At 32.2% G+C, this 11,107-nt stretch overlaps 1 protein-coding gene across 1 annotated transcript; it reads left to right on the plus strand.

The window, feature by feature from the left end:
• Window positions 1-4,266: 4,266 nt before the first annotated feature.
• LOC138908432 (protein ATAF2-like) lies at window positions 4,267-5,232 on the plus strand. Its single transcript, XM_070199099.1, has one exon. The coding sequence runs from the start codon at window positions 4,267-4,269 to the stop codon at window positions 5,230-5,232; it is 966 nt and encodes a 321-aa protein (XP_070055200.1).
• The last annotated feature ends 5,875 nt before the right edge of the window (window positions 5,233-11,107 follow it).

Here is an 11,107-nt window from a genome sequence, read left to right on the forward strand (position 1 = left end):
ATTCTCCTTCAAAGTATGTTATATCCCCTCCAAATTAGGTTTAGAACCCCATTTATACGAGCTAAAATCATGTAGGGCCGAAATAACCTTATCCCGAGCATAATAGGAAAATCCCGCAATCGCAACTTCCAGACCAGCGCCTAGCACTGGCCGTGGCGCTGGAGGCATTGAACGTTTTTCAATTTCAAATTCTTTGTACGTTAGAAGCCTTGCTTATTTCTCTTTTTCTTGTCTTTCACTTGGGGACAAACACCAAAGGGTGTTCCCCCCTTTTCTTTCCTTTTTATATTCATTTATTTTCCTTTCTTTTCCTTCCACGTTTTATTCAGTTTTGCTCCAAATTTCTTCATCTTCACACCGTTTCATTCCTATATAGTTAAAATATAATATTAAGCATAAACTAATATAATTAATACTCAAAATATGATTAAAAGTACTATAATGTGAGGCAATAATGGTTAAATATATGCATATCATGCCGAACATCAGAGGTCCTTTGGGGATCAGATGGAATATTAATGATATTCCTATTGTTACAATGATACAGAGATGGTGGGCTCTTAAACCTAAGAATAGAGTTCATCAAACTATCTTGCAAGTTACTCCTGTGGTTATATTTTGGGAGATCTGGAAGGCAAGATGTGCCGTGAAATTTGAAGGTAAAAGGGTCTATGTGAAAGGAATTATTTACCAAATTCTAACTCATCTCAAATGGATTCTTGCTAAGACAGAGTGGTAGAGAATGGGATACCAACTCAGAAAGTATTTGTCATCAGATAGTTAATCTTGTTCCTAGGATTGTTTGCATTCCTATTATATGGGAAAACCTCCTGACTCTTGGATCATGATTAATACAGATGGTAGTAAGAATGGTGAAGGATTTGCGGGCATTGGTGGTATTTGTAGGGATCACACATGAAGATGTATCTTTGCTTTAGCTCAGGCAGTTGGAAGGGCTAGCAGTAACATGGCTGAAGCCAAGGTTGCTCTTGCTGGCATCAAATTGTGTAGTCATTATAACATGTGTAATATTATTCTGCCATGCGACTCGTTGTTGGTCATAGACATGATTAAGGGCAAATCCACGGTACCTTGATAGATGATGGACACGATCAAGAATATCCAAAATCTTATTATTCGGATAAATTGTGAAGTACAACATTGTTATAGAGAAGCTAATTATGTCGCGAATGCACTTGCCAAGCGGGGAATTGACAACGATGCATTGAGGATCACTTCATCTCAAGATTTACCAGTCTCAGCAAAAGGGCCTTATAGGTTAGTTTCATCCAAATGGTTTCTTTTAGGCATAAGCAAAAGAAGAGTATATTTTTGTAAATTCATAAGTGTATCTGGCACTGGGAATTGGAGCTTATTTGTATTTTTTGTATAGGGATCTAGCTGGAAAGAAGGAGCTTGTACATCTAGTTTTCCCTTGATGCTTTAGTTTCTAAGGTAGAATCTGATAGCTGGAGATAGTTAGCAACTCCAGTTCAACTTTTGGTGAGGTAAGGACGTATGGTGCCCCTCTTTTGTATATTTTGCTAGTTTAATGAAAGGGAATGCCAACTTACGACATATTTAAATAAATAAATTTTAAAAAAAAGTACGAAGACCCTTAGCGAAATTACATCCGTCTTTTTTACCCTTTAAAATTTTATTTTATACCGGACAAAATAGTCATTTAATTCGTTTTCCTAATATCTAGGACTTGAAAATCAATTATATTATGTGTATTAAATCCTTACTTATTTGAACTAGATATAAAATCCTAAGGACTTCAAAATTTATTATACTTTTACCTTATATAAATTATTAAAACGAAAGAAAAAAACGAACATAAAACGTTTTTCTCCCCTATCCTTTCGTTAACAAGAGATACACTACCTATCATAGTTTTAATTCTATTATCGATGAAAAACTACTACAAATGAAGTTATGTTTACCTAGACTAAAAATTTAGAACTTAGAACTGTCTTTTGAATATTTTCTTTAATATTTACAGAAGAACCATGAAGTATTTATAGTATTTAATTAGTAAAATGCTTACGAGACTTTAACTACTATGAGTGCTATGAAAATGTAATGTCCTACTCATATTTGTCTCTTCTTAATTTTCACAACAACGAATGATAAAGAAAAGAATGTTTAATTTCTGTAAAAAAAGAAAGTTGAGACCACATCTATATCTATATATCTATCTATCTATATTAAAGTACGAATACCCTTAGTGAAATATCATTCGCCATTTTTACCCTTTAAAATTAGATTTCACACTAAACAAAATAGTCATTAAATTATTCTCATAATTTTTAAGTCTTTGAAATATATCTATCTATCTATATTAAAGTACGAATACGCTTAGCGAAATATCATTCGCCATTTTTACCCTTTAAAATTAGATTTTACACTAAATAAAATAGTCATTAAATTATTCTCATAATTTTTAAGACTTTGAAATAAATTAAGTTTTATTTATTAAACTCTTCCTTATTTGAACTATGTACGAAATTCTAATATTTAAAAAAGATTTATCACTTCAATTCAAATAAATACATAAAATTGAATGCAAATGTCGAGTCAACACATAAATCTAACAACAACGAAAATATCTCAACTTTTACCTTACATATCTACAACCATTTTCATTGAAATGAAGGAATAATCATTAAATAATACTCAGTACTTGTATAATTAAATAAGGAAACATATATAAATGTTGTAGCTATATATGTAATATAGGAGTCCAAAAATATAAATACTCATCTACAAATTATAAATAGGGAAATACCGCATATGTATAGGAAAATACTGCATTGCAGTAGGGCTGAGTTTCTTTCTTTATTGAATAATTAGATAAATAGGATCAATAATTATTATCTTAAAAAGTATACTTTTTTCTTAAACTTTTCTTTTATAGTACTAAGCCAAACATAAAATTTATATACTTCCTTAAAAAATTGTACTCATTAAGACAGAATACACGCGCAACGCACGTACCTAAAGACTAGTATTCCTAAAATCAAGAATAGGTTGTATATTCCAGATTTGTGATTTTGATTTTATCCGAAGACAATTCTTATGCTTTATATGGAGAAGGTTTAATTTAGTCTTCACAATTTCGTTTTTAAATATTTCACCTATTTCTTATAGTTTTTTTAAAAAATATTTCTTTTAGGTTAGAGTTCTTTATGAAGAAGATTTAGACTTGTCACACACTTTTTAATTAAAATATTTTTAATTCAGTTATTTCTTTTATTGGGTGGAGTTCTTTATGGAGAAGGTTTAGTCTCTTCACAGATGTTTTAAATTATTCCTAATTCAATGATCTATTATTAATTGGTTCGAGTTCTTTAATTATGAAGAATGTTTATTAGCCTCTTCCTAAACTTTTTTAATCATCGCAATTCAATGATTTTTTATTGGTTAGAGTTAAGTTACTTTCAAGAAAAAGCTGTTAATTTAGAAATTTCCTGTTCCACGCATTAATTGAATTTAGTTAATGTAAAAACTTTGTAAATGAAAAAGAGGGAAGTATAAATTACCTTCGCATTTTCTTCAGGTAAAATACTGTTAACTAGAAATTTCCTATTGAATGAATGGAGCTAGAAAAATTAAATAAATTATAAATGAAGAAAAAAATAAAGGAAACTATTATCTTTTCAGTTTCTTCTGTTAAAATCACATGTTAATTAGTCAATTAAAATGTGAAAAAACTTAGGAGTGGTTTTAAGGAAAGAAAGCAACTTGAGCCTCAAGCTTAACCTTGGATCCCAAGAACAGTTAGTTTTAAATTTTCTATTCAACGAATGAAATTAGCTACTAAAATAAATAAAACGAAAAGGTAAGGAGACTATTTATCATATTCTTATCTTAAAACATCGAGTATTAAGTTAGTTCTTGTTTTTCTTTTTATGAATTGTCCGTAAAGTTAGATCAAGAGTAAACAATTTAGGAAATATAAAATTCAGGGAACGAAAGTAACTTGAGTCCCAAGCTCGCGTAACCTTCCCCCACATATCAACACTTTTTTCCCTCTGTAGTAAATTTATTTACTAAATTTTCTCTGTTGGAATTAACCTGATCAGATATCTATAAATAGTCCACTAAGCATTCACGTTAGTTAGCTTCCAAGCCATTCGTTTAGGGTTTACTTTCATTGTTCTTGTCTTCGAACTTCGAGAGAAACAGTAGTTCTTCTCTTTGGGTTTTGCGGTAGTTACTTGTCTCATTCTTGGGTTGATTCTCCAGACACAAGAAAAAGCCATGTCGACGCTACCAGCTGCACGCCGGCGTATTATGGGTGTTCGGTTTCACCCAACTGATGCAGAGTTGATCAACTTTCTGAAAAGATTCCTAAAGGGCGAGACTTTGTCGAGTGAATACCCTTTCCAACATGCGGATATTTATGGAGATCGGCCACCATGGGAGATATTTGGAGCTGATTCTAATTCTGAAGAGAAAGTTCGCTATTTTTTTACTCGGTTGAAGAAGCAGAAGAGCGAGCATACAAGGGTTCGTCGAACTTGCGCCAACGGGACATGGAAAGGCCAAACAGGTATTGTTCCTATCACGAATGGTAAGGGAACTGTGGTGGGGTTTAGAAGAAATTTCAAGTTTCATTGTAGAAGTAAACAACGAGAGCATAACAAAATTTGGCTAGAGTATTTCGTCGGGGATGATTTCTTTAGAGAAAATAATATTCCTAAGGAGGATATTGTTGTGTGCCGAATCAAGAAGAATATAAGAGAGAAAATAGTGAGGGATGATGCAGTTTCTATGGATGAACAAGAGCTCGCTCAAATAATCAAAGCTATGTTGCATGGACCTGATGATGACTACTGCACATTGCAACCGGTGACAGTTTGTCAAGGGAACGAGACTCACAATGAGTTCATTGAAAATACAATGTTGCATGCAGAATATGCGCCAGATGATTATTTGAGTGGACTGAATTACCAGAATAGCCAATTGTTGATTAATAGTGATGAAGGAAATCAAGTTACCATATGGGGGAACCAAAATAATATGATGGCCATGCTTACAGAGGATGCAACTACAAATTTGACTACCTTGGAACAAGAAGCATATGATCAACTTTTGACTGCTGAGATTGAGCAAGGCCACGGAGCTGATCATCAGACAAATAACAGCGAATTCTGGGAAGCGATGAATGGAATATTGGAAGGCGTTAATATTGATGTTCCTTATGATTGGTTGCATGATCTCTGAAATCACTTCTACCTGCAGATGATTGGTCGCGCAACTTCTAGTAGATAGGAGACGTGAAAAAAGTTAGCATTTGAAGAGAAACTCGTGCATGTTGAAATCATTCTCTTTTGTGATGATAATATTTGCTGTTTATTTTTTTCAATTCCCAATAGCGAGTTCAGAAACGTACTCTTTGGTATGTACATTGTTGTTGCATTTCTTGTAGGAAAAGCAAAAAACTTAGTAAAAGAAATACAACTTGTGATTGTGTCTTCTTTTTTTGTCACAGATTCTTATCTATCGTAAAAGACTGCAGTCGTCAATCTATATATATATATATATATATATATATAATAGAGGGACTTGAGAAGATGAGTTGGCACCTCTCATAAATCAAGAAGTGTATTTATCTATTATCTCTTTTGTTTTTACATTTACTACTCACATTTTAAGACAAAATCAATTATTACTTAAAAAAGGCACCGTTTCACAATACTAATTACTTCTACCTCCGTTAAGACCAATGAAAGAGGAATAAAGCTGCCGATTCACAAACGACAAGCTAAAAATCAGGCTTTTCTATTTCAGGAGGGTATGCGAAGCCACATCTCTTTGCCACCATTATAGTTTCATATGTTCAAGGAACTCTCACAGCCATTCTGATGGATCTTCCGTAAATTCGTCACCACCGGTAAACCTTCAACTTTGGTATCTACAAGAAGATGCTATAACAACTTATTTTATTTTGCTGTTTAATTTTGGATTATATTTTAATGGTCATTTAGGGTTCATTACCGTATGTCTGACTTGGGTATGACTGACTGTTATTTCCTTCAGAAATACTGGTGATGTGAATTAAAACTAAAAGGGTGAATATTTAAAGCATGTACCTTGCTATTGTGATACATTTGTTATTCAATTTTTCTTCCCTGTAATTTGTAGATTACTACAACTAAAGCTAAAACATTTCCAGGAAAGAAGCAGTGTAGTCTTTCACCAAAATGAACACAACTGTTCTCCAAAAACAATTTTACCATAAGGTTGACTCATGGAATTATCAGGAACAGTTTAGGATGGCCTTTAATTTTTATATGATCATTGTAACTGGATTTTATCTTACATGATATATCAAATGTAATTCATTTACATTTGCTTTCCTTGTGTCTTTCCGATCTATTTATGAGTCATGACATGTACCTTGCTATTATGATACATTTATAATTCAGTTTTTATACGCTGTAATTTGTTGATTACTATGAATCAAACGAAACTGTTTTCTGGAAAAGAATCAAAGTAGATTTTTGCCACAATTAAAAAAGATGTTCTCTAAAAAAAGATCACCATAAAATTGACTCTGGGATCAGGATTTATCTTTCATGATATATGTAGATCATTTACATTTGCTTTCATTATATTTTCCCGGTCTTACCTTACTATTCATGTGATATATTTGTAGTTCAGTTATTGTTCCCTGTTGTTTTATATATTGGTACCGGCATTAAAGTTATTTTGAAAAACATACATGGACTCATGCATTTTGACACGTATAATTGAGTGAAGAGAAAAGAAAATCGAATGGTACATGTGAAATAAGTGATCATGAATCATTATATGTATTGACAATTAGGGAAGTGCTATTTCTAACTAGGTTTTTAAATAGAAGATTAACTTTTAATTCTTGCCTGCATTGTTTTTAGGCTCTAACCTTTGTAGAAAATAATTGGTTTAACTACACTGCCACTTTTTAACTTACCTTCGTTATGCAATAGGCATTACAGTTTTTTTTCAAGTGGAGAACTCCATTCAAGAAAAAACAAACGCAACATACTCCTAAAATAGCATGATTACAAGTTTATTATTTTTATTTACCTATTCTTCTAATTTCCACACCTTATGCACCAACATCTTTCACAGTTTTTTTTTCATGTAGTGCATAACCATTAATTGGCTTACTGATCTACAATCACCTTTTATTTCCACAGCTTTTGCAACTCACAGGGAAAGAAGATGGAATCACCCCTCCCCTGAAAATGGAATTATCCTCTATCATCGACATGATCATATCAGAGGCATTTTGAAAAATAGGATGAGAAGGAGTGATGACTGGGTCAACTCTAGAATTCAGGAAAAAAGTGTCATTTCATCCATGTTAGAATTCTATACCTCAGATGGCGGTATTATTAGGTCTTCTGATGCATTTGCATTAATCAGTGAGAACGAGTTCTTCTATAAACAATACCGAGAATACATGACCAAAACATCTTTCTTCTCTGTGGGATTGGCAACGTAGATTTATTTGAGCAGTTTATTGGCATTAGTTGTTCATACGACATCATATTGTGGTTGGTCGATGGTCCTAACAAGGAAAGATTATACCACTTTTATTACCTCGCATTGTTGCACTGCAGATTCTGAATTTTGGATATTCTTGTTTTTGTATAATTGTATAAGTACAAAGGAGGGGCAAGTGAACGAATGTCAAAATAACAAATTGAGAGGCCTTATGTGTAAGATCAAATCACATTGTATGTAATTTTGCCTTAGCATTAATAATATTAGAAGTTGTGGTTACAGCACTATAAGAGTAATCTAATTAAAACTAAATTATGGCCATTGTAGACATTAGTTGCTCATGATTTATTATTGCTTTTTTAGTACCCAAAATAGAAAGTAAAACAAGAAAAATAAAAATTATTTATACCATATAAGAATGATGTCAGTAAAATTCTAATCTCACTCATTGAATTGTTGTTGACTGCTAAATTTGGATTAACGGTACATTATTAAATGCAGTAAAATTCTCAAAACGGGAATAGCTGACATTCATGAAGATTATTTTGGCTTCGCTATAGCTATTATTAAATGCTATTTGAAATAATATTTGGAGATCAAATACTTTTATTTTTCACACTTCAACCAAATAACGTCCAAATGCATACTTTAACCTTTTCATTTCACGGGTTGTAATCAATGTAATAGTTCATGATAAAGTCATGAATTTATTTGAATAGTAGAGATTGAGTTTCTTTTATAGGACATTAATTATGTAATCATATTTTATTTTCCTTTACGACTGCGCGAAGCGCGGATACATTTACTAGTTTTTCAGTAAACTAAGAGTCCTCTGATTGTAACTTGATTTAGGGAAAAAAAAGTGTCTTTGAATATGTTGACTGACGTACTTATGGATAGTCTTCTCATATTGATAGAGTTTTCCTGTTAGTATGTGTTCTCTATACGACGAGTTCTTTATGAAATACAATTACATGCTTTTTCTGAGAAGAAATGGCTTACATCTGCAAATATTAATAGAGGTGGCATGTACTTAGCTAGCGTTTGGCCATAGATTGTCAAATTTGTTCTGAAAAATCTGATTTGGGTGAAGTTTGGTTTGAAGATGAAAATGTGTTTGGACATCAGTTTTCAAAACATATTTCCCAAATTTATTTTGGAAAAACATGAAACATGACTTATACCCACAAGTTCTAAAAATTATCACAAATACCCAACAGTACAATTATCAATAACATTCGTTATATTATCGCAAACCATAGTCCTGAACATAAATAAATTTGATACAAAATTATCATTTTTACAATGAACTACATGATAGATACACTATGAGGTGACCGAGAAGACGAAACAATATTGTTACAAAATAATAAATTATGGGTTCTTTTATAAAATATAAAAGTTTGGGATAATTTTTTAAAAAATATAATAGTGATATTTTGGCCCAAAACTAGCTATTGAGCTGGTTTTGGGATTTGGGATTTGAGATTTTGGATTTTGCCAAAATGTAGGCAAAATCTATGGCCAAATATGTGTTTACCAAATAAAATCTAAATTTATTTTGGCAAAATCTATGGCCAAACGGGTCCTTAATCTTGGGCAGCCTTCTTTAGATATAGTTTTACCAAGTTCACTAAAGTTATCAAATGTAAATTGGTATGCTCCTTCTCTCATTATCAATACTTGTATTTATATAAGTCATGCTATTCATCTAGTAATATTTTAATAAAGTTTCACTTGATTCTGCTTCAGCAATACTGTTATCAACTCATTTTTTAAATAAAAATGATCATAAATATTTTCATGGATACTCCTTTTAAGTCCATGCGGATCAACTAGGCTCGCACTTTCTGCAGGGTCTTTCCTTTCTGATGATTTAGTTCACAACACGCTCAGCTCGATCTACTTTTTGACGAACTTATATGATATTGAAAACTGAAATTTAAAAGTCAAAGGGTAAAAAACTTTGTGCGATTTGCTTTTGGGTCCTTGCAGATATTGTCACTGTACATTTATTTACAATAGTAGTTTTTTATATATTTCTATTTGGTACTTGCAAAAAATCATGACAAAGAATTTGAAAAATTAGTGAGACCTCTCACAAGAGAAAGTCGAAATATTACGGTGAGAATCAGAAGTAACACAATGTATAAGGAAACAATATAGGTTTCGGAGAAATCCAAAAATAGCCAGATTTACAAGTGATAATTAAAAAATAGTCACAATTTCAAAAGTAATCGAAATTTACTCACTTTTTATGTAAAGATAAATCTGAACGAAAATACTGTTCAAAATCCGAAAAATATTCCAGTATAATATACTGAAGTTTCAGTATAATATACAGGAACTCCAAAATAATATACTGGAGTTCCAGTATAATATACCGGTCCAGCATAATATGCTGAAAATTCATACACATGTGCTTCAATCTCCAGTATATTATGCTGGACCGGTCCGTGTTGCAGCAAAATAATGACTATTTTTCAATGACTTTGCAAACGCTGACTATTTTTTAATTACCAGTCCAAAAACTGACTAGCCCGTGCTATTTTTACATATAGGTTGTTTAAGTTGGGCCCGGGCGAAGCCCTGGCTATCCCTACTAGTACTAACTATATTTGGAAGGAAGTGGATGTTTAGGTTTTTCCCAAAAGAAATTATTTTCTCCTCATAAATAAAGGTTAAGGCAGAGAAAGAGACAGTTAACATATGCATCAATTCTATTGCATGAATTATACAGCAGTAGAATACTTCATCTTTTTCCTTCTCATTGTTCCGTTTTCCTCCCAATATAAGTGGAGTAATATGTTCCATCACGGCTGTACATGTGCAATTCAAAATCTTAATCAAAACTAGCAAGCAGATTGTGTTATCGAACTTATGTGTGGTGTTAGCACAAACAATAAGTAATTTAATTCCTTCTCTATGGAAATTGGAGAGTTCCAATTCTTGGTTTAGAGGTAATAGAAAGGATAATATTTCCATTATTGTGGTAGCAAAAGAATGGATTTAGTTGCCTAAATAGCTTACAAAGCTATATGGAAAAAGGTTGAATAGGTACAATTTCAGCTCCTATTTTCCTTTTTCGTGGCCCTAACTGCTTCACATAGTTCTCTCTAAAGCAAGTATGACTAATCTCATGGATATCAAAACTTAAAAGCGTCTTCTTTCCCTTGGTTACCCATTTTATCGCGGGTTGTACATTGAGGGTAGAAACATATACCTCAAAGTTGTTCATATGAAGTTCATCAAGCTCCAAAAGAAAATAGTAAAAAAAAAAAAAAAAAAAAAAGGAGAGAATAATATGTGTATATATAAATATGGAGTCTTGAGAAGATTAGAGAGGTACTTTAAGGTGGTTCTATGTTGTTAACTAGATGCCAATAGGGGCGATGTGTTTTCAAAAAAGCAAAGTGCAAAAAGAAAGACAAATGTGAGTAGTGTTCAAGGAGGGTGTCGTCACTTGTATCCCAAATGCTTATCCTACCCTTCCCTAAACCTACATTACAAGCTAAAAAAGTTCTTATGGGATCTCCAAATGAATGTTCTTGAATAGGCGGCGAATTAAAATAAGGGCAAGTTTATGGCATGATATTTTGTAACA

This window comes from Nicotiana tomentosiformis, chromosome 3, assembly GCF_000390325.3.
Source record: "Nicotiana tomentosiformis chromosome 3, ASM39032v3, whole genome shotgun sequence".
Taxonomy (NCBI): Eukaryota; Viridiplantae; Streptophyta; class Magnoliopsida; order Solanales; family Solanaceae; genus Nicotiana; species Nicotiana tomentosiformis.

Bases quoted from the DNA above. Each gene is read 5' to 3' on its own strand.
- LOC138908432 (XM_070199099.1), top strand. From the start codon at position 4,267: ATGTCGACGCTACCAGCTGCACGCCGGCGTATTATGGGTGTTCGGTTT.